This window comes from Myotis yumanensis, unplaced genomic scaffold, assembly GCF_028538775.1.
Source record: "Myotis yumanensis isolate MYYU_CA2020_CCGP unplaced genomic scaffold, mMyoYum1.0.hap1 SCAF_1, whole genome shotgun sequence".
In the NCBI taxonomy this organism is placed as follows: domain Eukaryota; kingdom Metazoa; phylum Chordata; class Mammalia; order Chiroptera; family Vespertilionidae; genus Myotis; species Myotis yumanensis.
Genome location: NW_027223752.1, coordinates 10,247,636 through 10,275,595, shown reverse-complemented (window position 1 = coordinate 10,275,595; position 27,960 = coordinate 10,247,636). Strand labels below are relative to the sequence as shown.

At 38.1% G+C, this 27,960-nt stretch overlaps 1 protein-coding gene and 1 pseudogene across 2 annotated transcripts in view; one reads left to right on the top strand and one right to left on the bottom strand.

The window, feature by feature from the left end:
• LOC139009449 (tandem C2 domains nuclear protein) overlaps positions 1-27,718 on the bottom strand; it is a 39,593-nt gene extending 11,875 nt beyond the window's left edge. Inside the window, exons 1-9 of one of the 2 annotated variants that reach the window (XM_070413748.1) lie at positions 27,629-27,718; positions 17,502-17,574; positions 14,910-15,032; positions 13,760-13,987; positions 6,708-6,875; positions 5,420-5,511; positions 4,171-4,246; positions 2,910-3,010; positions 2,405-2,521 (exon numbers count right to left, since the gene is read on the bottom strand). In XM_070413748.1, coding sequence (XP_070269849.1) covers positions 2,405-2,521; positions 2,910-3,010; positions 4,171-4,246; positions 5,420-5,511; positions 6,708-6,875; positions 13,760-13,987; positions 14,910-14,976 — 849 coding nt within the window. In that variant the 5' untranslated portion in view covers positions 14,977-15,032; positions 17,502-17,574; positions 27,629-27,718. Of the gene's footprint in view, positions 1-2,404; positions 2,522-2,909; positions 3,011-4,170; positions 4,247-5,419; positions 5,512-6,707; positions 6,876-13,759; positions 13,988-14,909; positions 15,033-17,501; positions 17,575-27,534; positions 27,594-27,628 lie in introns of those variants that run through there. The other variant, XM_070413752.1, reaches the window with a different exon arrangement.
• Positions 7,067-7,984, top strand: LOC139007988 (small ribosomal subunit protein eS25-like; annotated as a pseudogene).
• Positions 27,719-27,960: the final 242 nt, after the last annotated feature.

Sequence of the window (27,960 nt, the reverse complement as noted above, 5' to 3'; positions counted from 1 at the left end):
CACACACATACACACACACATACACACACAGGATTGGCAAAAGTAGGTTTACAGTTGTGAGTACATGAAACAGAATTTATTCTATTATTTATTAACTAGAGGCCAAATGCACAAAATTCATGCAAGAGTAGGCCTTCCTTCCCCCGGCTGCTGGCACCGGCTTCCCTCTGGCACCCGGGACTTGGGCTTTGCTCTGGCCACTGGCAGGTACCCGGTACCTGAGCTTCCCTCTGGCCTCGGCTTTGTCTGAAAGGACGTCCAGTCTAATTAGCATATTACCCTTCTATTATTCTAGATTATTCTATTATTTATTTGTATCATTTGTTTTCTTATTATTATTGTTATTATTTCAAATCTTTTATTATGCTTTATCTTTTAGGCAATGATGGAGAAGCACGTCAGAAAATAGATGACAATAAAGAACTCTGCCAAAGTGTGCTTGAGTATAGCAAGTAGACTACAAGAATCCTATATAATAAAAGGGTAATATGCAAATTGACCCTAACAGCAGAACCACTGGGAACAACAGGTCACTATGACGTGCACTGACCATCAGGGGGCAGACGCTCAATGCAGGAGCCCCACTCAGCCACAGGCCGGGCTGACAGCTTTGAGTGCAGCGGCAGTGGCGGGAGCCTCTCCCGCCTCCTCAGCAGCGCTAAGGATATCCTATTGCAGCTTAGGCCCGCTCCCTGGGAGCGGGACTAAGTAGTCAGTTGGACATCCCCTGAGGACTCCCAGGCTGCCAGAGGGATGTCTGATTGCCAGCTTAGGTCCGATCCCTTGGGGAGCGGGCCTAAGCCGGCATGTGGACATCCCCCGAGGGGTCCCAGACTGTGAGAGGATGCAGGCTGGGATGAGGGACCCCCCTGAGTGCACGAATTTTTGTGCACCAGGCCTCCAGTGCGTAAATAATGAAGGTTGGCAATTTGATCACTTACAAGATTGTACTCAAGTGCACTGTGCCATTGTGATATGCTTCTGAATTAATAAAGCTATTGTAATAATCATAGCCCACGTGTCTTTTTCCATATGAACAACTGTAAACCTACTTTTGCCCCACCCTGTATATGTATTTTACATATATATTAGATTATTTCTATGGAACAGATTCCAAGTAGAATAACTATATTAAAAAGTATACATAACTTAAGGTTTTGATGTGCATTGTCATTAAAATAACTTTCAGAAAGTTTTAAGTTCTAGAGTACTTGTAAAATTTTTTCTACTTTTAATAAACAAAAAGGACAGAAAATAAAGAGAAAGCAATATGTAATTTCATGTTTATCAGACATCTGAATTACCTTATTTTTAACACTTGGAGTGCGGGAAACGAGTTAAGTCGGCTCGCGTGAATTGCGCGTACTCCGCGGGAGCCGTCTTAACTCGGTTCATATAGATTTGCGGTGGAGTGCGGGAAACGTGTAAACTCGGGCCGATTGTAACTGCGTATTACCAAATATTTGTTTGTTTGCCGTTCACAAAGATACCTACCTGCGTATGCGAACCGTTTCATACCCATTGGGGTAATAGGTATCATAAAAATCCCTGATTTTGCGCGGGAAACCTAAATAATTGCCCGCGCCATCTTATATTTTGGCGGGAAATTCACCCGACACCGTAGTGTTAAATGATGTTTTTGTAGAAGATACCTTTCATTTGCATGGAAAACACTAACCTTTCAACCCATATCAAAAGACAAAGATGAAGATAAGTTAATGTGAAATCTAGAGCCTATAAAACCAAATTCAGGAAAGTATTTAAAAGAAATCAATTGCAATAATACACTTATTTCTCAAAGCCATATGGGGGGAGAGGATGAAAAACTAGACATTTATTTTCCTTTCATAAGAGAACTATAAAAAGTTTTCTTATACAGTGGGGCCTTGACTTACGAGTGTCCTGACTAATGAGTTTTTCGAGATACGAGCCGTCTCTCAGCTGATTTTTTGCTTTGAGTTGCAAGCTAAAATTCGGGTTACGAGCCAGCTTCAGATACCCCACTGCTAGTTGGTGCAGCGAACGTCACAGTGAACGCCACAACATCAGCCCAGCATCACGTGTCTCACTCGTTCACTTTAATGATTTGACATATGAGTAATTTGAGTTATGAGCTCGGTCACGGAACGAATTAAACTCGTAAGTCAAGGCCCCACTGTATATTGTTCATCTTCTATGTATTTTAGTGATTAAAATTTTCTTTTTAAATGCACCTTAATATTGGACAATGAAGTATCAAGTACTTTTACTAGTAAGGCTCAAAATTGTCATTAAAAAGCAGGGGGTACATAATTTGTAGTTTTCCTAAAATAAAACACTTTTTTAATTCCAATTCCTTACATGATTTAAGGTGACAAACATGAGAAAAACATAAAAAGAAATTCAAAAACAAACAGCCACTTACATTGGAGCCTTCCTTGGCTGAAGATTTGAAATGCACTGGTTTGGGCAATGTTAGGACTCCTTTTATAGAGATAGCAGGAGTGTCGCCATAACTAGAGGGCCAACTTAGATCTTTGCACTAAAAAAATTAAAAATACAGCTTGAATTTTACAAAGGACACAATACAATTATTTTTATGTATTTTTTCAAGTTAATGACTTTAGATACAAACTGTAAAAGTAAACTTACTGAAACCTCCTGTTTCATCCACATTAAAATAATTTGACATTTAAAGTTCTCAATATCACATCAATCTCTTTGAGACTAAAAAATCAAATACTTCTACCACACCTAGTAATTTATTTTCTTTAAGTTCTTTATTATATACTATTTTCTGCAAAATATTATAAAACTCTAAATTCCAAAGATGTAATGGCCCATTCCCCAGAAGAGAGCAATAATATATGCTAATACTGCCTAAATATTCAATTTTGTAAGAAAAGTTGGTGTGCACTCTAATAATGTACCTGTAATACTGTGATCCAGATTTGCTCTGCTGAAGAATTATAAAACACCTTCACATTCAATCTCCCCAGATCTCTTTCATCTCCTGACAGAGTAATCGTATCTGAATTGTAAAAGGACAAAGATGTTTGAGATACTACGCAATCCTTCTAACCCAATTAAGCTTTGATACAATTCGATTTTAAAGACGAAACAGAAAAATGCTACAATTATTTTTTAAAGTTGACAATTTAATACAACAAACATCACCCTTTAATGTTTTACTGAAGTGCTAGGGGGAAGATATACTATAAAAAGTAATACATGGGCCCTGGCTCATGTGGGTTAGTGGTCAGAGTGTCACCCATGCCCCGTAGGGTTGCAGGTTTGATCCCCGGGCCCCAGTCAGGGGCTAGTGTGGGAGGCAACCAACTGATGTGTGTGTGTTTGTCTCTCTCTTTCTTTCTGTATGCCTCTCTCTCTCCCTACTTCCCTCTCTCTCTTTTCCTTCTTCCTGTCCTTCCACTCTCTCTAAAAATCATAGGAAAAAATACCCTTGGGTGAGGGTTAACAAACAAACAAAAAAGTAATGCATGGCTTAAAAACTTAACCCAATTATAAGCTGAGAAATTCAAGTTAAAACAGAAACTTTCCCAAATAACATTAATATGGACTTAATACTCTATACTTCAGCAAGTTCCTTACTAATATACTTTAAAACAAACCAACAATGGATATATTTAACTGCTCCACTTTTAAAAAGATGTATTCACGTCTGAACACTAAAACAGAGTCCATCTGATGTACGTATTCATACACAGGTAACACTGCCAACACATATATAACCGGAGGCCCGGTGCACGGATTCCTGCACGGGTGGGGTCCCTCAGCCTGGCCTGCACCCTCGGGGGATGCAGCAGTACCAAAGGGGCAGGCGGCCGGGAAGGAGCCCCAGCCGGGGCCTCTCATCCTGGCCCTGTTGCGCCTGCTGCAGCGTGGAGGCAGGAGAGGCTCCCAACACCGCAGCTGCGCTCGCCAGCCGTGAGCCCATCTTCTGGCTGAGCTACGTTCCCGCTGCAGGAGCGCACTGACCACCAGGGGGCAGCTCCTGCACTGAGCGTCATAGCGACCGGTTGACCAGTTGTTCGGTTGTAACAGTCACTTAGGCTTTTATATATATAGATTATCTAGAGTTTCTCTTATTGTATCATATATACTTTCAAATTACTATTGGGTAGAAATAATTCCCTTAAGAATATAAAAATAGGGCACTTTATTCCTTACCCAAGCTTCTGTTGCTCCCCTGAGAATTTTTCCTCGACGAAGAGCTGCTAGGCACACTGGACAGTGAATCATGTCTCTACAAATAGAGTTCTTTAGTCAGAAACTGCATGTCAAACTTGAAGGCGTCTGAAATAATACCTACCCTACTACCAAAATGCATGCTAACCATTTTGACAGTTACTGATCGGAATTTCCCACTTTTAGATAGAAAAGATTTCTGTGTGTGCTATCAGGAAAATCTTACATATCTTACTAGATAATATATGGAAAAGCCTTTCCTGTTTGGTTTGGTTTGGTAATAAGGATGAAGAGACTATGGCTATGTTTCAGATTTAAAGGTACTAATAAAAATCTGAATATATTTGCAAGTGCCCTGCTACTTAACAACCTGTACAGCAACAGTTATTCCAGCATGGTCCCTCTGGACTGAGAGGTACAGCATCACCTGGGAAACTATTAGAAACACAAACTCACTGCAGAGCTACTAAATCGAAAGCTCTGGGGGTGAAGCCTGGCATTCTGTATTTTAACAAGCTCTCTACACAATTCCAATGCATGCTAAAGAACTGGTGCTATAAAGAATTAAGTTTGCAAACATTTAATTCAACTGGGATTATTAATGATTATTTAGAATACACTTCATTTTAATAAAATATATGTATATATGTTCACGTGAAAAAAAGTCCACAAATATGTAAAAACAATATTTGCACAGTGTTTTTACTCAGTTATAGGAATATAGGTGATTTGTCTTTTTACTTTGCTTAAATCTTTCTAAGTTTTAAATAATAATCACAGTTCACTTGTATTAAGAAAAGAAACATTTTTTAAATGTCAAAAATTTGTCAATTCTATTTGAAACATAGGACAGTATTTTAATATTACTGAATAATTAAAGTTCTACATCTCAATAGTAATACTACTTTTTATTAACTAGTTATGTTCATTAAAGAAAGTAAAATCAATAAGCACTTTTAAGTATATACCATTTTAAATTCCAAGTATCTGAGTGCTTATCAAATGAGAGATATAAGACACATAAAAACAAACAGAAACTACTGCCTTTTTTTTCACTTGAAAGCTAAAATAATGCACATGGGAAATATCAAGCGTTTTCCTAAGAGGTATGAGAATAGATACATCTACATAAGATGCAAAGCATGTTGTTCCTAATGTAATTTACACGCTTTTGAAATTTTAGCTCGAAAATAAATTATCAGATATAATTAAATTTATATAAATAATTTACCTGCATGAACTTCTGAGATGAACTTGTAAGATCAAACATAGACTTGCTTAGCCCGGGGGAACGAGGGAGTTTGTTGGTCCTTAAATCACAAACTACAAAAAGATGTAAGTAAATTACTTATAGTAAAAAAGTAGAAATTCTATTTAATTACAATGAATTAAATCTTTTTAGGAATATATCATGAATATTATGCGCAAATCTACTTACGAGATAAAACCTAACAAAATTTTAAAATTTTTTCAATTATTTTACTTTGTTTGAAACAAAAACCAATAAAAATCAAACAATACATTTTTACATCCACATCAAATATCAAGCAGGGAAAATTCGTTATTTTCGCTACATTCCTCAATTCTTCACCTCATAAGAATAATCAAAGAGGTAAGTCCTCTGCACTAAATGCAAATCAACTATTTAATGAGCACTTTTTTTAAAAAAAATCAACACCAAATCCTAGGTGATCCTATATTGCTAGTTTCCCTCCTGAACTGTAAGATCCTGGAAGAATAGAACTCTGCATACTAATGTGTATTCTAGCACAGTACTGAAATAACTAAGTACTTAAATAAATATTTCTGCTTTATTTTAGTGCCTGAATTCATTGTTGAGACAGATATATGACCTGAAGAACAGTGAGAAATTTGTGAATTAGATATGTACTAAATAGACTATAACTGATGCAGTTTCAAATATGAAACTAAGAAAGTTCTAAATATCACTTAGGCATTTTCTATTTTCTTTGTTTACATTTGTAAACCTATCATGTTTCTAAATATATCATTTTTATTAAGTAGAGCAGAAAAGGAACATTTGTGAACGGATAGATGATATATAAAATATACCAAAATAATCTGTAAACAAAACTTTTTTTCAAAAAAGGACAAATCAAATGGAATTTAGAACTCACTAACACATACAACGTATTAGTCTTTCCATTTGTATATTAGATGTAATGCCACAAAGAGGTCAGGATGCTTATCTCGGCACTTCTGAAGCCTGCTTTCCCCTTATTTGTAAATTGTTTTCCGTAATAAGAATCATCTCTTCCGGGGTCTCTGGTTTAATCTGACTTGTACATTTTTTGCTAAAAGAGAAACACAGAGAGCCAGCACGGCTGCCCCAGCGGAGGAGGAGAAAGTGGGAGCAAAGAAAGAAGGATCTGGGAGTCTGATGGGCTTTGGTCTTTTTGACTAAACCTCTCTTGTAACACATTCAATAAAAAGCTGAACTCTGAGAAAAAAGCAAGAACTACAAGGAGGGGAAAAAACACACACAAAAAATTTCAAACCTGATCCATACAGTCTTGTCACTTCTGCAGTAGGGGGAAAGCGCCGACTCAGATCTGGGGAAATGTGCTGATACATATAGAACGGGTTGTACACGTCATAGCTGGATCCAGGGTGGGAGGAGCCGGAAAGTTCCGCCTTTCGATCCCCAAAAGATGCTCTGGCCGATCCTGAAAGCAAATGTTCCTAAAGTTTTATGACGTCCTTTGCTTGGAGTTACTAGCCAACAGCTGGTGCATTCAAGGCAAAAGGAAAAAAATTTGTTTCGAGTAATATTAACTCGCATGTGTTTGATATCTAAAACAATAAGCACACTTTTACTGAGCTCTAAGTGTGTGGAGTATCCTGCCAGGGACCAGCCATGAACCCTGCTCTCAAGACAGTCTGGTAAATTTTTGACATTTTTCTTTGCCCCTAAGCACACTATTCCAAAATGTTGTGGACAATTCTGTATTTTGTGACTGGAGTTTCCTTTTATTTTTCTAGTTACACAAAGAACATCTTTTAAGTAAAAAGATTATCTCTTTTTAGAAATGTGCTCTTTTCACGAAGACCACAACATTTATAAAAACGGACCACAAGCTCATTTCTGTCTGGCATCTTTTTGTTGTTGTTGTTAATCCTCATTGTTTTCCCATTGTTTTTTAGAGAGAGTGGAATGGAGAGGAGAGAGAGAGAGAGAGAGAGAGAGAGAAACATCAATGTGAAAGAGACACATTGATTGACTGCCTCCCCCACCCACCCTGATGGGGGCGGGGGGATTGACTCTGCAACCCAGGTTCACTCCCTTGACCAGGAATTGATTCTTCAGTTTGCAGGCTGATGCTCTAACCACTGAGAACACCAGTCAGGACTTTGTCTGACATCTTATCAGGACATCAGTGGTAGCAGCTGCTCTTCGAGTTCGCTATTCTGCCCAAGAATGACAAGAAGAAGAAGGATGCCAGAAAGTCAGCTAAGAAAGACAAAGACCCAGCGAACAAATGTGGGGACAAGGCCAAAAAGAAGTCGTGGTCCAAAGGCAAAGTCTGGAACAAGTTCAATAACCTGGTCTTGTTTGACAAAGCACCACATGACAAACTCTGTAAGGAAGTTCCCAACGAGAAGCTTATAAGCCCAGCTGTGGTCGCTGAGAGACTGAAGGCAGAGGGAGCTTCCTTGGCCAGGGACTTATTAAACTGGCTTCAAAGCACAGAGCTCAGCTAACTTACACTGCAAACACCAAGGGTGGGATGCCCCAACTGCTGGAGAAGAGGCACGAACAAACTGTACATTTTGAAAAATAAAACGTTATTAAATAAAAAAAAAGAAACTGACCATATGCTGAGATACACAGAGCCAGTCTCAACAAATTATAAAGAACTGAGATCATAAAGAATATGTTCTCTAACACCAATGCAATAAAGTTAGAAATCAAATTGCAAAACGGATAGGAAATATTTATATTGAAACATAAAGGACCAAAAATAATAAAAAAGGTAATCTTTAAAAAAACAAGATTGAAAGATTAGCTCTATGGGGTATTAAGAAAGGAATACTGGCACCAACGATAAGATCAATGAAACAGACTAGAAGGCCCAAAAAGAGACACCCGTTTTATGGAAACTTGATTTATAATCAGTGTGGCACTGGCACTTTTCACTAAAAGGGATAAGACAACTGAATATTGATACAGAGGAAACAACACCAACCTTCATGCCAACTAAATATATTCACAAAAATTAATTCCTTGTGGACTGTGGCTCTAAAATAATGTTAAAGGCAAACCAATAAAACTTCTATATTAAGTACATTTATCAGAAAGTCTTCCTAGCCTTAGGGCAGAGTAGCACTTCTTAAAGGGAACATAGCCTTAATCATTACAAGTTTTTAATAAACTCAACTATATTAAATTTGAAATTTTCCAAATCTTCCATTTCCAAAGACTATTTAAGAGAGTAAAGAGGTAACCCACAGAGGGGAGAAAATATGTGCAAAAATATAGCTAACAAAGTGCTTATATCCAGAATTTATGAGGAACTCTCACAAATCAATAAGAAAAAGACAAGCAAGTCTATATGTAAATTAGCTTAAGGCTTAAGCAGACACTTCAGAAGAGAGTCTATTCAAATAGCCAATAAACATGATCTGGTGCTCAATCTCACTGACCATGAGGGAAATTAAAACTCTAATAAGATACCACTACATGCTCACCAGAATGGTTAAAATTAAAAAGCTGACAATAGCAAGTGTTGGCAAGAAAGCAGAGCAATGTGAATGATCATACTCTGCTGATGAAAATGTAAATTGATATAATCACTGTGGAAAAGTTTGCTAACTTCTACTAAAGCTAACGATATTTCTAACCTACAACCCCAACATGCCATTCTGGGACATATACACGACTGAAATGCTTGTACATGTGCACCAAGAGACAAGTACAAGAATGTTCATAAGCATCATTATACACAATAGCCAAAAACTGGAAAAAACTCAAATGCCCATCAACAGTAAAAATAGATGAACTGCAGTATATACCTGATACATAAAAATATCTTATGCAATGGTCGCCAATCGGTGATCTGCGGACCACTGGTGGCCTGGGAGGTCCAAAAGGTTGGCGACCGTTGCCTTATAGTATGCTATACAGGAACACTTCTGTATCTCACCACTAGAAAACAATAGATAAATACACGCTCTGTGCAGATATAAAAACAAACTGAAGCTTACTAACAACCATCTGAGTAAATTTCACAAACATAATGCTGACTGAAAGAACCCACAAACAAAAGAATATATACTGAGTATGTTATTTCATTTACATAAGGGTCAGAAAACATACAAAAAACGAAGCCATAACATTTAGGAATATGTACTTAGGTGGTAAAAAGTAAGAAAAGCAAGAAAGCGATACTGATTACTCTGAAGTGACTGAAAAGGGAAAGATGGAAGCTCTGGGGTTGCTGGCTTTACTCTCTTTGCTTGAGTGGTGACTATACACATGATTTGCGGTGCAATAAATCACTGCGCGATAGATTTCTTTGTTCCTTTTTTCTACATGTGTTTTATATTTAGATCAAATTTTCTTCAAAGCTTATAATCACACTGGAAATAATATATACACGTAAAGTTTTTTAAATGTTTAAATCATCACCAAGTTTTCATTCTTTTTGTTCCATTTAAAACAGAACCCACAGTATAAAGTAGTATTTTCTGAATTAAGCTAAACAATAAAGCAGGTAGCTTGACATTGAGTTCAGAAAAGAAAAATAAAATATGAGGTTATGAGGTGACATTCTATCCTCATCCTGTTTCAAAAAAACGATGTATACAATCCAAGCACAGCCCATGGTCAGAGGGGTGCCAAGAGGGAGCTATGATGCCGAAGAGCCTAAAGCGTGTGCACCCCTATGAGCTAACACTTGACTCATTCAACACACAAACAATACAAACGTCTATGGTAACAAGAATAGCACCGTCAAGAGTATGACTCACTGCCTTTATAGGCTATACCTAAAACGGAATATTCTGATTTCATTTTTCCTTTATAAGTAAGCCACTACAGAATTCCAATTTTCCCCTCAAACAGTACACAGTGATAGCAGTTTTTAAGTTCAAGAGGAACTTCTCTCAATTTACAGACCCACACTGTTGTAAAGTTGCATAACTGCCAACACATGTCAAAAGCCCTATTTGAAATTTCAATATTAATTCAAAATGTGTCCTCTGGATGGGTAGGTAGGTAGGTGATAAAGCCAGCACAGTAAAACTTTCATGACAGATCTGTCTGCTATCAAAGCAGGAGTCTACAGCTGTGATCAGACTCATTAGCAAGTAATGCGACAAAACAAATTTCAAATATTTGAAACATAATTTAAGTCACAATTGATAATGGTCTGCTCTATCCTCTTCTCAAAATCTCCATATCAGCCATCACTCACACATGCATTTGCACATACAGCTTACACATATTTTACTTCTATAATTAGGTACCAAGAAGACTTTCCCGACTTCAGTTATATAAAGTAATTCTCTCTCCAATATGCTAAAAATCAGATGGCTTCACCACATCCTCCGTGAGCCTATAATCTAAGTATAAGCCAATTTCTGACTCAGTCAGCTAAAAAAGTAATATTTATTAATGATACAATGAAAAAGAAGAAAAAGAAAAATGACCACATATTGCCAGGTAGGTATTTCTTACTTATTTTCTGATTACGAACCACCACCCCCCCCCCCCCCGCCATAAAATACTTTAAATGTCTAAGAACAGATAATTTATAAATTGTGGTACATCCATATAATTTAATACTATAAAGCCATTAAAAAGTAATGAATATGAAAACATGTTCATAACAGATGATGTGAATAAAATAAATTGCAAGACTGTTTACATGGCTTAATCCCAATGTTGTTAAACAGGTATGAGAGAAAGAGAAAAGTCAATTAATCATGGTATCCTGTGAGCCAGAGCTCTTAAAAACTATTTTTTAGAGATATATGAAAAATAAGACATAAGGTTCATCTTTCCTTGTTTCTTAAAAAAAAATAAATCACTCCTACTAGACCTTATTCGCTTATAGATAACACTAAACTCTACACCAAAACCCAAAGGCACTGGAGCATAAATAAAAGCAATGCAGACTCTGGACAGGATTTGACTGTTGGAAAAAAAGAGAACAGTACAAAATTAGTTACCTGTTTTTAATAACTTTTAGCCTAAGGGCAGGCCAAAGTTGGCACTGAGCAGGGCGGGTAAAACTCCAATAGAAAATTCAGTCTTTCTGGCCTGAAGAACCAGAAGGCAAAGTTCAGAGCAATCGCAGCAGCTAGAAAGTAAGGTGGGAATCTTGGAAAGGAGAAAACCCCAGATTATGTGAATAAAGTCTGCTCAAATACCTGGCTGATCCCTGAACCACACATGTGTGGACAGACTCCAGCTAAGGACAATAAAACTAAGCTGAGGTAAGAGCTGCCACTACCAAGTTGCAGAATCCAACCAAGTTAATTGCCTGCTGAAAAAAAAAGAAAAGAAAAAAAATAATCCTCTGAGTAATATAACAGATTTGAATCCCTAAAATATAATATCCAACATCCGAATACAAGCCAAAGTTACCAAACACAAAGAAACGGGAGAATATGACCCATTCTCAAGCAAAAAGACAATACACCGAATTCAAACCTAGGTGACCTCAATGCCAGAATTTTTAGACAAACATGGTGAAGTTCAAAAATATAAAAGAAAATGGCTCAAAGTAATGAAAAATATATGTTTAAAACAGAAAATTCAGTGGATAGGCTTAACAGCTGAATGGAAATAACAAAGGAAAGAGACAAATAACTTGAAGATTGATCAATATTATCCAATCTTAAGACCAGAAAAAGAAAAAAAAAGATGGGGGGGGGGGGGGGAGTCTCAGAAACACATAAAACAATATCAAAGAGTCCTACATATGTGTAATTGGAAACCCAGAAGAAGAGAAAAAGGGACAGAAAAAAATCTTTGAAGAAATATGCTAGGTCTCGATAGTTTTTATTACACTAGTATATGCATTTGTCAAACTCAAAAATTACACACTTAAAACTTGGGCAGCTCACTGCATGTAAAGTTTGTGTTGAAAGAAGAAGACTAAACAGATGCTGAACTCTAGTAAATTATATAAATGCTTAAATGTTTAGAGGAAAGTCTACTAATGCCCATAATTTACTCCGACATACATCCTCCTCCACAAGAAAGTATTAATAACGCACAGAGAAATGAATAGATGAATATATGTGACAGGAAGTATACTAAAACGTAAAAATCTATATGATAGATATGTAGAGGTATTTACCAATAAATTCTTTCCATTTTTCTTTCAAATTCTTTCTGTATGTTTGAAACTTTCCATAATAAAATTCTGAGAAAAAATAATCATTGTGACTGTTTCAATCCACTAGAACAAATTATTTTTAAAATACAAGAGTTACATGTTGTTTCCTCTTCATTAGTCCATTGATCTCTACAATATCAGCCAAAATTCAAGCCAATGAACCTACCTCATTGAAGCAGCTATTTAGACTGGCAAGTGTACTTATAGACTGGGGAGCATCGTGGTGAAGAAAGATGGGAAGGAAGAAAGACTACTTCATTGCTTCTTTATTTCTCTTTACACCAAACTTTAGCAAACAGTAGACAGAATGTTTCCTCTATTTACTGATCAAATCCAGAGTAATTCCTCTATTTTTTCTTTCTACACGTATGAAGGATAACTGATTATAATTATAATTATAATAGTGGCCCGGTGCACGGATTTGTGCACATTGAAAGGAAATTAATTAGAAGGAAGATTCGTGCCCTGGCTGGTTTGGCTCAGTGGGTAGAGCATCAGCCTGCGGACCAAGAGGTCCCAGGTTCAATTCCGGTTAAGGGCATGTACCTTGTTTGCGGGCACATCCCCAGTGGGAGGTGTGCAGGAGGCAGCTGATCGATGTTTCTCTCTCATCGATGTTTCTAGCTCTCTATCCCTCCCTTCCTCTCTGTAAAAACAATAAAATATATTAAAAAAGAAAAAAAGAAGGAAGATTCATGCGGAAATTACGTTACTGCAAAAAATTACATGTCAAAATAGTATATATAATATAGTATTATAAAATTAAAATACAAAATATTTTAATATGTATCGTGCATGCGCGAGTCAACATTTATTTTTAAATTGCCAGTGTGCATCATATGTACCAGACGGTCGGTCACATGCGATTGGTGCCAGCGAGAGCTTTATATGTATAGCGCATGTGCGAGTCGGTCGGTCGGACGGTCAGACGTACGTACAGTTGGTCACTCAGCCTTTTATATAGAGAGATTATTCCTTTAAAAAAGGCCAAATCTAGATACAAATGTGTTGTATTATGGTCAGATTTCATAACGAGAGCTTTCAAAAATACTATACATTTAAGTTCCTCTACAGAAAGAGCAAAACACAAAAAGCGGAATGTAAAATTTGTGTATAAAAGATATACCTTTATGTTAAATAGAGCGATAACAGCATTGAAAGGCTACATGCTGATTTTTCAACCCCGGCATTTTCTTGTTTACCTTCAAGTTCTTCTAGATGTGAAGGAGTTCCTTGCGTCCTGGGCTGAATATAAGATAACTTAAACTTGGGCACCACAAATGGTACTTGTTTGCCATCAGATGGTAACTTGGAAAGTAAATAATCCTCAGTACAGCCAACCTGAGGCTTTACACAAACAGACGTCAATGGAGGGACACAGACGGCAGTATTTCGACTACTTGAGACTGCTGTTTTAGCTTCCACAGAAACTACATGGAAGAGAAGGGAAAAAGAAAAGAAAAAAAATCACAAATATGTACTCAGATTTATATATAAAAATCTAAACCTAGCATGCTTTGGTATTTATCCAATCATTTCAGAAGAAACGGCTGATCCATAAACTACTCTTGGGTCCTATCAAGCACTTCTGGCCTCTACATTAATTCTGTCCAGCCAATATTCGAGCAATTAGTACACCACTACCGAAGTCTATTAACATCATAATGGTGAAAGGAGGCTTTAAAGACTCATTCCCACAAGAGTTCATACAAGGAAAAACGAGTTTATTTTGAAGTTAATTGCACAATACTTTCAAGTGAAATCTAGTCATTTAAAACTACTCTCAACAAAGCAATTCTTGTCAATACTAATGGTTACATCAGTCCTGAATACATAAAGCAATTCTGAAAAACCTACTTTTAAGTCTCTAAGTCTACAAAAATCTTCACCAAATCACAAAATAAAATATACACTGACCCTAACATGATAGCAACTCTCCTTGTGCTAGCTTCTCTGACCTACTTTGTTCGATAGAACGATATATAATTCCTAAAATGAGGGAGTTAGATGGGGAGGTAAGGGACACCCAGAATTAATCCACCTGTAATACTCATGTCCAATCCTCCTCTTCCCTTACTTCCTTCTTCCCACTCAGCTTGCTAACATCCTCCTCATATTTCCACAGCAAATGCCACCTTCTTTGTGGGATTGTCCCAGGGTGCCTCCTGGGTTGAATTCATCTCTCCCCACTATGCCCCAGGTATTTTAATACTTACCTAGCGTGCCTTATATTGATGTTTCTGCCTCCCTCATGCAGTTAGGAAATATGCCTCACTTATTTTTATATTACAAAATGCCACAAGTAAGGGGACATTAAATAAATGTTTGTTGAAGTCATAAAACGAAACTCACTGTTGTGTTTTTCTGTTTCACCATAGAAACATCCCCTACAGCAACTCTTTATAAATTCTGTTGCCATTACACTCAATTTCCAATATCCAGCAAAAGATGCACGCTTCCAACTTTAATATTAATCTGTTGGTAGAAAAGAAAACAAGTTAAAATAATCATGCTTCATGTCATTAGGTATCACCAAATAAATCAAATTATCTGTCTTTCTAAGATGTTCAAATATTCAGAGGAAGGTAGATTTTTTTGTTCCTATTTGTAATTTTTATAACCTGGGCTCCTTATAAGTTAATAAAAATGGAACTGAACAACCTCAATGTTAAATGTGAAAAAAAATCCCCACTCTCCATTTTCTCTTTAGCCTCATATATCTAAATTGATGTCCAAGCAAAATTTGAAACATAAAATGGCCCTCATAAAAAAGTGTGAAAAAAAAATTCACTTGCTCCAAATCAATTCTTTTGGTAACCCAAGGACCTTATAATGGGGGCCAATGAACAAATAATTTCATACTTTATGAGTTAGCTTAGTGCTTAGAATTACACTAGCAGAAAAATATACCTTAAACACTGTAACACATACATGCAATGCTATCTAAGTCACAAATAAGAGATGTTGACAATAAAGGGGGTCTGTTAAGTTTACCAGAAATATAAGACTGTATGAGGAGACACATTTGTTGTAGGAACAGTGCACCAATCACAAGACACATTTCATGGACAAGCTAACCTGGCATTCAGGAACAAGACTCCCCCTGGCTTTTGGGTTCGAGATGGCAAACTAGGAAGATCCTGAGCTCACCTTCTCTCATTGACACCAAAACTACAATTACACACAGAACAGCCATCTCGGAGAGCGACCCGAGGACTAGCAGAACAGGTTTCCCACAACTACGGATGTAAAGAAAAGGCCACACTGAGACGGGTAGGAGGGGCAGAGACTCAGTCTAGGCAGGACCCACCCTAACCCCCATTCCCCGTGTGGTGGCTCACAAGTGGGAGGGATATCACAACTACAGAGGTCCCCCACCAAGAGCGAGGGGTCCAAGCCTCTGCCTGGGGGACCTGCACCAGGAAGAGGAGCCTCCAGAGCAGTGGTTCTCAACCTTCCTAGTCCCGCGACCCTTTAATACAGTTCCTCATGTTGTGGTGACCTCCAACCATAAAATTATTTTCGTTGCTACTTCATAACTGTAATTTGCTACTGTTATGAATCGTCATGTAAATATCTGATATGCAGGATGTATTTTCATTGTTACAAACTGAACATAATTAAAGCATAGTGATTAATCACAAAAACAATATGTAATTACATATGTGTTTTCCGATGGTCTTAGGCGACCCCTGTGGAAGGGTCGTTCGACCCCCAAAGAGGTCGCGACCCACAGGTTGAGAACCGCTGCTCTGTAGCATCTGGCTTTGAAAACCAGCAAGACTTATTCTGAGAGAGCCAAAGGGCTGTGGGAAATCCAGGTTGTGCTCTTTCTGAGTTCCGGCACGCAGGCAGCAGTTTGAAAAGCATCTGTGTCATATATGAAGGTGATAGATACATGGACCAACTTTAGGGCATGTGCTGGAGGGGCAGGGATCTTTCTCCAGAGTCCAGAGTGCTGCTGGGCGCCACTTTCCCCCCACTGCTTTACTCTCTTTCCACCTAACTGGTCTGATGCTGGCAGGCGCCATTTCTGACTCTCCATTAACCTTGCGAATACTGTTCAGCCCCTAGCATTTCCCTGACGACCTCTCCAAAGCCTGCCACAGCGGTGGGCGACCTCAGCCAGCATCTGTGCTCAGCAATGTATCTACAACAGTCCGCAAAGCTGAAGATATGCAATGTAAACCGTAAAGCAACCACTAAATAAGAAAACAGGGGTTTAACTAATAAGCCAAAAAGTTGATCAAACGGAATTATAGAAAATAATTCTTAATGTAACAGAAAGCAGAAAAAAGGGGAGGAGACAAAGAAGAACTGGAGTGAACAGTAAACAAATAGCAAGGTTATACAGCAGGTGGAACACAAAAACAGGTGGGATGAACAGGAAATAGCAAAATGATACATTTAAACCTAACTATGTCAATAATCACATTAAGTATAAATGCTTTAAATATGCCAATTAAAAGGCAGAGATTGTTAAGACTGGATAAAAAAGCATGGCCCGAGTATATGCTGGCTATAAGAAATGTACTTTAAATATAGACACAAATAATTTTATAGTCAAAGGATGGACATCCCTCATGAATATAGACACAAAGATCCTCAACAAAACTAGCAAACTGAACCCAGAAACGTTTAAGTAGGATTATACATCATAACCAAGTGAGATTTAGCCTAGGATGGCAAGGCTGGTTTAACATCTGAATATCAATTCACGTAATACAGTACATAATAAAATAATCAACAAAAACTACATGATCATCTCAATAGATTAAAAAAAATCTGAAAATTCCAATACTCTTTCATGCTAAAAGAAAGAAAGCTGATCAAACAAGGAATAGGAGAGAATCTTCTCAACAAAATACAGAGCATCTATGTAGCTGCTGCAAGACTGAATGCTCTCCCTCTAAGCCCAGGCAAAAGACAAGGATGTCTACTCACCAACTCCCGTTCAATGCTGTCCTGTAGATTCCAGCCAGCACAATTAGGCTAGAAGCTATAAAGGGCATACATCCTGGAATTAAAGAAATAAAATTCTTTATTTAAAGACAAATTTGACCTTGCAAATAAAAAGAGCAAAGGAATCCACTAAAAACTAGTAGATGCAATAAACAAGTTGCATGCAGTGTTCAAAGCATTAGGTTGATATACAAAAATTAATTGTACAGGGTGAGGCAAAAGTAGGCTTACAGTTGTAAGTATGTGAAATAGAGTTTATTCTTGTATTATTATTTGTGTTATTTCCCATATGAACTGTAAACCTATTTTTTTCCCAACCTGTATTTCTATATACTAAAAACGAACAATCTAAAACTGAAATTAAGAAATCTATTCCATTCATAAAAACATCTAAAACAAACCCTAAAATATTTAGGAATACCTTAAAAAGAGAAGTGAAAAACTTGTACACTGAAAACTATAAAATATCATCGAAAGATATTAAAGAAGCCTTCAATAAATGAAAAGATATCCCATGTTCATGGGTTGGAAGATATAATATTATTAAGATGGCAACACTCCCTGAATTTTCTACAGATTTAACATGATCCCTTCCAGCTTCTTTCTAGAAAGAGATCCTAAAATTCATATGGAAATGCCAAAGACACAGAGCAGCCATAACAATCTTGAAAAACAAGAACAAAGTTGAAAAACATACTTCTCAAAATTTACTACAAAGCTAAAATAATTAAGGCTGTGATATTGGCATAAGGAAGACATATGGATCAATGAAACAAAAATGAGAGCCTAAAAATAAGCCCTTATGTTTATGGTCAATCAATTTTTAACAAGGTGCCAAGAAATTTTAAAAAGAATAGTCTTTACAACAGATGGTGCTGGGACAACTGGATATCCACATGCAAACAACAACAAGAAAAAATAAAGAAACTGGATGACTACCACATACTGCACATAAAAATTAGCTCAAAACTCATCGCCTATATATATGAGCTAACATCAAGAAACTCCTAGAAGAAAACACAGAAGTAATTAGTTCTTTGTAAACATGGATTAGGCACTGATTTCTTAGATATGACCCCAAAAGCACCGCAATAAAAAAAATTTTTGATATATTAAATGTAATCAAAATTTACAACTTTGTGCTTCAAACGACACCATCAAGAAAGTGAAAAGCAACTCAGAGACTGGGAGAAAATATTTGCAAATCATAAATCCAAGAACGAGCTTATATCCAGAATATATAAAGGCCTATTACAACTCAATGACAAAAGAAAAACATCACAATTTTAAAATAGGCAAAGAATTTGAATAGACACTTCTCCAAAGAAATATACAAGTGGACAAAATAGCACAAAATAGCACATAGGAAAATGCAAATTAAAACTACAATGAGATAGTACTATACACTTATTAAAAAGGATAAAATTGCGAAGTCTAGCCATTCAAGTGCTTGCAAGTGTGCAGAACAAGTAGAACTCTCATATTCAAATTGTGGCAATATAAAATGGTTTGACAGTTTCTTAACTTAAACATACATCTACCATATGATCTAGACATTCAATTCCTTGAGTAAATATACTCAAGGAAAAAGAAATCATATATCCACATAAAGACGTGTACACTGCTGTTCATAGCAGCTCTATTTGAAATAGTAAAAAGCTATCATCTCCATCATCAAGTGAGTAAACACATTATATAAAATCTATACAATGAAATACTACTCCGTAATCGGGGAATAACCCATCTGTAGATTGATGTCTTTCCACCAGTACTAGTAGATTTTCCAGTACTAAAAATCTTCATTCTCTTTTTAAATATTGCTTTGCCTATTCTCAATTTATTAGACTTTCTCACTATAATTTCTCATCCTGATCATTCTAATTTCCATGCCTCTTAATTTTTCTCTTTTCCATTTGTCTTTTTGAGCTGTATTCTGAATGATTTATTCTGACCTATATTCTAGTTCACTGATTCTTGGGGTTTGCCTAATTGCCTAATCAGTGGTTAAACTCAATGAATGAATTTTGATTTTTTTATTACTGCATTTTTCATGAATAGCAATTACACTGTTCTTTTTTAACCAGCTCTGTATCTCTGTCACTTTTAAGCCTTCTGCTCCCTGCATCTATTTTTTAAACTTGTCTGTTATATATGTAAAATAGCCCATTGTAGTCGCTTTAATAATCTGTGACTGGTAATTCCAATACATAAGGCTTTTATAATTTTACTTCTAATTGCCTATTGTTTCTGCTGATTCTTGCTCAGGTTGTCTTATTCCCTTGTGTACTTGGGTTATCTTTGACAATAAATTATTCACTGACTTCAAAACTTTAAATCAAAGATGACAGTATACTCCTACAGAGAATATTTGCATTTGCTTAAAAACGATTTTAACTTCATGCTTTCACCAATAACCCAATTTTTAAATGAGCAAAGGATGTGAATAGACATTTCTTCAAAGAAGATGGACAAATGGCCAATAAACACATGAGAAGGTCTCAACATTATTAGTCATTAGGGAAATGCAAACCAGAAACACAATGAGGTACCACTTGACACACACTAGGATGGATCTAGTAAAAAGGACAGATACAGTGTTGGCAAGGGTGTGCGGAAACTGGAACCCTCACACGTTGTTGGTGGGAATGAAAAACGGTGCAGCTGCTCTGGAAAAACAATTTGGTAGCTGGTGACGGACGGAGACTTGACTTGGAGTGCTGAACACACAATACAGTGTACAGATGACGCGCTGTAGAATTGTGCACCTGAAACCCGTATACTTTTGTTAACCAGTGTCACCCCAAACCCCAGTAAATTCAATTAAAAGGAAAAAAGCAATTCTGAGGAATTGGGAGAAATTCAAGGTTTGAAAATAAAATTAAGTGGAAACTTTAAGTAATTAATAAAAGAAAAACAGTTTGGTAGTGCCCCTAAAACTTAAACACAGAGTTACCATATGACCCAGGAATTCCACTCCTAAATATACCTATGAGATTGAAAAATTTATTTCCACACAAATGTTTATAGCACATTACTCATACAGTAATAGCCAAAAAGTAGATACAACCCAACTGTCCATTACTAATGAGTAGAAAAACAAAATGTAGTATATTTATACAATGGAATATTATTCAGGTATAAAAAGGAATAAAGTACAGATTTATGCTACAATATGAATAAACCTCAAAAGCATTACACTAAGTCAGTGGTTCTCAACCTGTGGGCCACGACCCCTCTGGCGACCCTTTCACAGGGGTCGCCTAAGACCATCCTGCATACCAGATATTTACATTATGATTCATAACAGTAGCAACATTACAGTTATGAAGTAGCAACAAAATAAATTTTATGGTTGGGTCACAACATGAGGAACTGTATTTAAAGGGCCACAAGGCTGAGAACCACTGCACTAAGTGAACAAAGCAAGAAACAAAAGACCACATATTGTATGATTTCATTCATATGAGATGCCCAGAATAAGCAAATCCAGAGACAGGATGTAGATTCGTGACTGCCTGGGGCTTGGGGGCAGGGAAGCAGTGAGTGACTGCTAATGGGTACATGGTTTCTTACCACAGTGATGAAAATGTTTTGCAATTAGATAGTGATAATGGTTGCACAACTCTGTGGGTAGAAAACCCACTAAATTGTATGCTTTTCTGGCCTGAATTTTATGGTATGGACATTATATCTCCCCAAAACATGAATTTTAAAAATTCACATTTTGACATTTTTTATGACTACCACTGGGATGCAAATTTCTCCCATGGTCTGGTGGTTGCATTTCCTAAGGACGGGCTTCTTGCTCCTCTGATTTACTTGGCATCAAGGCAACTTTCACTGCAGATCCTTGAAGGAGGTAGACTGAATTTTCATCCCTTACATGATAGCACAGACATCTGGGATCCCAGAATTATGGGCAGTCTTTGGTTAGCGAACCTTGACTGAGCCCTGTGCTGACTTGTAAGTATGCCTCCCATCCTGCAAATCCACCAAGTTCTTACTCAAAGCCAATCAAGTCCCCCTCCGTGCCCCCGAGCCCCCCCCCCCCCCCAGTTCAGCAAACACCCTCTTTAGTCTCTCAGAGTTTCAGCTTTCTCTTAGATTTTGACATATCCATTCCTAACTACCATTTAATTTTTTTAATACAGCATTCTTGGCTATTTCCAGTAACAACGTTTTCCCAAATATCTTACCTATATCCCCCAAAGTGAAAATCCTGTATTTGCTTTTCAAGTTAAAAGTTAACTCTAATGAGTTAGGACAGGATTTGCAAAAACTAAAGACAGTCTGATAGTCTAACTTCAGTATTACTTGTGAGGTTGGGGGATTACTGTAGAGATACTTAAGACTTAAGTAACACATCATACTACAATAAAAAGTTTTAAAAGCAGCATGGGTGGGTGATTTGTTCTCCTAGGTAGCGAGGCTCTTTATAAAACTAAAGTAAATAAGATTGCAGCAAAGATACACAAAGAAACCTAAGGAAAAAAAACAGCAGGAACATACACACATATGGAAACTTGACATAGGACACAGATCAATAAAAGGAAAAACAGAATATTCAATTTAAAAATACTGGTCAAACATCTTATGAATTCTGCCTGAGTCTCACTAGCTACTTACTTCCTCATTATCACTGCAAAATAAACCTTAGGAGTTTCATCCAAAAAAAAAAAAAAAAAAAAAAAAAGGGGGGTCAAAAGATTAGCCATATGGCAAAAAATAAAAAATAAGTAAACTAGATTCCCCCACTTCACATCATACAAAAATCATGTGCACACGATTAAGGACATAAATATGAACAGCAACATTTTAAAGCTTTTAGAAGAAAATATCAGACTATATCTTTATGACCTCAGAGAAAGAAAAGATGTGTTAAACAAGATGCCAAAAGCACTAACCATAAGGAGAAAGATGACATATTCAACTGCATTAAACTATTGAATATGCCCATCAAAAACCACTATAAAGAAAGTAGGAAGACAGGTTACTTACCAGGAAAAAGATATTTGCCACATGTATAACTGACAAGGGATTAGTACCCAGAATCTATAATAATAAAAGTATAATATGCTAATTAGACCGGACAAAGCTGGGGCTGTGAGGGAAGCCCAGGTCCCAGATGCCAGAGGGAAGCTGGTGCTGGCAGTCAGGGGAAGGAAAGCCTATTCTTGCACGAATTTCATGCATCGGGCCTCTAGTATATATATAAAGAATATACATATAAAGAGACTTGTAGAAATCAATTTTTTTAAAGATTTTTAAAAACAATATAAACTAGGCAAAAGACCTATATGGACGTCCCGTAGAAGAGGAATTATAAAAGGATCAACATCATTAGTAATTAAGGAAATAGAAATTAAACTCCCAATGGGGTACCATTTCTCACCCACCAGATTGTTGAAAAGAAAAAAAAAATCAGGTAAGTACAAATACTGTACAAACTGTACATTGTCTCAATGTGGTTGAGAAAGGGAACAAAGCAAACACTTAACACACTGGGAGTATAAACTGGTATGGCCACTTTATAAAACAATTCAGTATTATCTAGCAAAGCTGAAGAGCCACGACTCCACTCCTAGGCAAAAAGCTAGGGAGATTCTTGTGGGTGGACACAGAGACATGAATTAGAACGGTAGTAACAAGTCAGCTTTTAACGACCAAAAATAAAAATTAAATTTAAAAAAGACCGCTGAAAAGTCCCCCAAATCTCGATTAACAGGAGGATGGATAAAACAGAGGTAGAGTCATACAATGAATGACATACAGCAATAAAAAGTAAACAAACACATCCACATGGATGAATCTCCCAAATGTGTGCCCCCCAAAAGTGATAGAATAGACAACTAAATAATACATCGGGGAGCGTGGAAAGACAGAGACAATCAGAGATAAAGATACAATCAGTTCTTCAAAAATACTGACTATGTATTATTTCTAAAGTATAATATGGGTACAGGGAATTTTATTTTATTTGTATTCTCTAAATCTGGGGGTGAAATTTCTCATTTAAAAATTAAGTAGAGCCATAACCGGTTTGGCTCAGTGGACAGAGCATCAGCCTGAGGACTCAAGGGTCCCAGGTTCAATTCTGGTTAAGGGCATGTACCGTGGTTGCAGCACATACCCAGTAGGGAGTGTGCAGGAGGCAGCTGATCGATGTTTCTAACTCTCTATCCCCCTCCCTTCCTCTCTGTAAAAAAATCAATAAAATGTATTTTAAAAAAATTAAGTAGATACATGGCTGTGGTAGAAAATATAGAGGACTATATGAAGAAAATAAAAATATCAATAATTCCATCATTCTGAAATGACTATAATATTTAAAAGAAATAAAGACAATTGACCCTTGAACAACACCAGTTTTGAATGGCATGAGTTCACTTATACATGGATTTTTTTCAATAATACTGTAATGTATTTTCCTTGTGATTTCCTTCATAACATTTTTTCTAGCTTACTTTAGTATAAGAATACAGTATCTAATACACATAACATACATGTGTTTGTTAATTTACTGTTTATGTTATCAATAAGGCAACAGTAGGCTATTTGCATTTAAGTTTTGGAGGGGTCAAATTTATATCTGGATTTTTAACTGCATGAGAGGTAGGCACTGTTAAGCCCCACTTTGTTCATGGGTCAACTGTATATTTCTTCTTAAATGATGTGTTTTCTTCCACTCTCTTTTTTTATTTACTCTCCTTTATAGCTTTATTGAGGTACAATGGACTTACAGTAAATTGCACATATTTAAAATGGACAATTAAATGAGTCAGACGTTATGTATACATTGATGAAAGCATCTTCACAATCAAGAAAATGAATACATCCACCCCCCTCAACGTTTCCTCGTGCCCCTTTTCAACCCATTCCCCCTCACTTTCCCTTGTCCCTCTCCCCAAGTAACCACTGATCTGTTTTCTGTACTTTACACTAATTGGCATTTTCTAGAATTTATCAGGTATATTTTGGGCATAATTTATGCATATATTTCACTTTAGTAGATACTGCCAGGAAGTTCTGTAAAATGACTGTACTAATTCACACTTGTACCAGCAGAGTATGAGAGTTCCAGTTGTTCTACAACCTTGTAGACCAGTGGTTCTCAACCTGTGGGTCACGACCCCTTTGGGGGTCGAACGACCCTTTCACAGGGGTCGCCTAAGACCATCCTGCATATCAGATATTTACATGACGATTCATAACAGTAGCAACATGACAGTTATGAAGTAGCAACGAAAATAATTTTATGGTTGGGTCACAACGTGAGGAACTGTATTTAAAGGGCCAGAAGGTTGAGAATCACTCTTGTAGACCCTTGATTATTGGCCTTTTCCATTTTAACCATTTTTTGCATATTCCTAAGTAAGATACATATAAAACTACTTGTCTGAATAACAAAAACATTAAACGTTCAATGGAGATTGAAGTCATTACAAAATAAGTTTAATCAAAGAGCATTTTCTCTTGAATGCATAATAATTATTGAAGCAAAGGCCCTAACTGATGTATACCTCATGGATTCTGATTTAGTAAGGCCATGATTTCTCCATAAGAATTTTAGAAGAGTCACTGAGATACACATGAAAGAGTCACATGAGTTAAAAGTAAGTTGGGCAGCCCGGCTGGCATGGCTCAGTGGTTGAGTGTTGATCTATGAACTGGAAGGTTATGGTTCGATTCCTGGTCAGGTCACATGCCCAAGTTGCAGGCTCCATCCCCAGTAGGGGGTGTGCAGGAAGCAGCTGATCAATGATTCTCTTTCATCATTGATGTTTCCATCTCTCTCTCCCCTCTCCCTTCCTCTATGAAATCAGTAATATTTTTTAAAAAGTAAGTTGGGCAAAGGAGGGGGAAATGGGGGACATCTGTAACACTGTCAACAATAACATTTTTTTAAAAGTAAGTTGGGAGTATCCATGTACTCAGGTGAAATACTACCCAATAGTTGGCTACAATATGACTTGAACACTGATAACAGCACTTGAACCCAACAGACCAAAATACCACCAAAACAGTGCTCAGCATTTGAAATAAAACAGGTTCTTATAAACACTGTAGTTCTATCAATGTGCTCAGCTACTTGTTCTCACCTTTTGCTACTTGGCCATGAGAGAGGAACAATGCTGTGAGATACACTTTAACATAAAGGTATTTTCCTTCTATTCTTTCCAATCTGACTATAAACTCTCATTTCCCACTCTGTCACTTCTAATCTTTGTTTCTCAAAGTAAGGACTCGCTACCCTCTATCTTTATTTCTTCATCTTCTATTTACTCCTCAAATTCATTCAAATTTGGCTTCCATCCAAATCATTTCACTTAAACTATGTTTGCTGAGATCGATGACCCCCTCCTTATTAGCAAAGCCAATGGGCATTTTATCAGCTCCTATCTTCCTGATTCTTCTGACTCATTCGACTCTGAGATTCCTTTCATTAAGCCTCTTCCCTCTCCCGGTTTCTATGACGCCTGTCAAAAGTTTCACTCCTTCCCTGAGGGCTCCTCGTTTCCTTCACTGTGCCTACCTGTCCCTTAAATATCGGTACGTCCCATCCTCGATCTCCCTCCCTTCTTACTCTTCTTATTTGAATGGTTTCTTCCACTCTCACAGAATCAACATCCACAATCCAGATGCTTCCAACTTCTACAACTCTGCTCCTGACTGCAGAAAACCCCTATACCAATATATTAAAACTAGAGGCCCGATGCACATAATTCGTGCAAGGGGCTCGGCCCTCACAGCCCGGCTTCGACCTGGGAAGTCCTCCCGAGGGTCATCCAGCTGTTCAGTCTAATTAGCATATTAGCTCTTTATTATATAGGAGGATGCCTGCTGGACAGCAATGCCAGGTGTCTTGTGAGAATCTCAAACTCATTTGCTCTCAAACGGAATTAGTCCATCAATGTGTTAGTTTTATTTGTAAATTAAATTCATGAAATGAATTATTTATTATAACTCAAGAGGAGCCCCCCCCCCCCAAAAAAAAATACAAGACACTTAAAATATTTTTTCGTAAAGGGTTAAAAAGGAGCAAAATTTTTATGGTGTCTTTTCTTCAGTTACAAAGGTAACTCATTGTCATTAGCAAAAACTACAAAATACAAAAGATGATTTTAAAAGCAAATTTCGAATTCCAGCTCTCAAAAGCAAGTAAAATCAACATTTCCGCCTAAAAAATACATTTTTTTAACCATGATAACGTTACATCACAAAATATTAAATTGGTAAATAGGGGTGTTGTTATTAACTCTCAATATTTTTAAGCCCTCCCCCCCCCCCCCCAACTCTATTAACCGCCCACCTGGAGTTAGAATCAGTGTAATATTTTAAATACAAAAGCAGTCCTTTCTCATGCTGTATTTTAAATATTCTAAACTTTTTTGACTTGGCATCTATCTTACCTATACCTGACGTCTGTGTGCAATATACCCCGCCATCCATCCACAGTGTTAGCAAAGGGGGAAAAAGGTGGAAGAAATAGATGACAAATCTAAAGCCTGGCTGGGCAGATAACTCGTGTTCTGCAAAAACCACAGGAAAGTGGCATTTTAACACCCCTTCGCGGCTTCAGGAAGGGCCGGGCCGGGTCTCCCTCCCTCCGGCCGGGGATCCCCACAGCCCACCCAGCTCGCGGGGCGCGCCAGTGCCCTCCCGGCCGGGACCCTAAGCTACACCCCCCCCCCCCCCCAAAACCCTGGCCTCCGGGGAGCAAGCGACGCTGAGGAGGCTCGGGAACAGTCACCCGGGGCCCCAAGGAAGGCGACATTGAAAGAAAAAAAAAGTTGGAGACGAAAAAGAAAGCGTGCAGAGCAGTCGCGGCGCACTCAGCCCGCGGGGCACCAGGCGAGGGGTCTGCTCGCTGGGCCCCGGGCCCGGGACGCTCTCACTCCTGCCCCCCCAAACCCCCCCCCCAAACCCCCAACCCCGCGAGCCAGACCCCGGAGGCCAGGGCAGCGGCGGCTGGACCCCGCGCCCCGCGCGCCTGGGAAGCGCCCCGACCGCGCACCTGAGCCCCGGCTCCCTCCCCGCCGGGGCCCGGCGTCTCCGCGAGGCTCCGGGGCGCCCGGCTCCACTCCGCGCTCCCGGCCCCGGCGGGTTACCTGCTCCGGGCAGTGGGCGCTCTGCCGTGGCCGCCCCGGGGGAATGGGACTCGGGTCACCCCGCGCCGCAGCGGCCGAGGTCCCGCCCCGCTTCCCGTGTCCTCCCGCCCGTCCCCTCGGGAGGTGCGCGCCTGGGGCGGGGTGGGCGGGGCTGCCGGCCAGGGCACCTGAGCGCACTGCGCCTGCGCCGTCCACTCATTCATTTTATTATTTTTCCCTCCCATTCTTGGCGTCTTCAAGGCCCAGCTCTCAGCTCCTCCCTTTGGAAAGGTCTAAGATGAAGCCAGGCATCTGAGTTTGGAGTGTTTTGAGGGATCAGAATAGAGATAAAG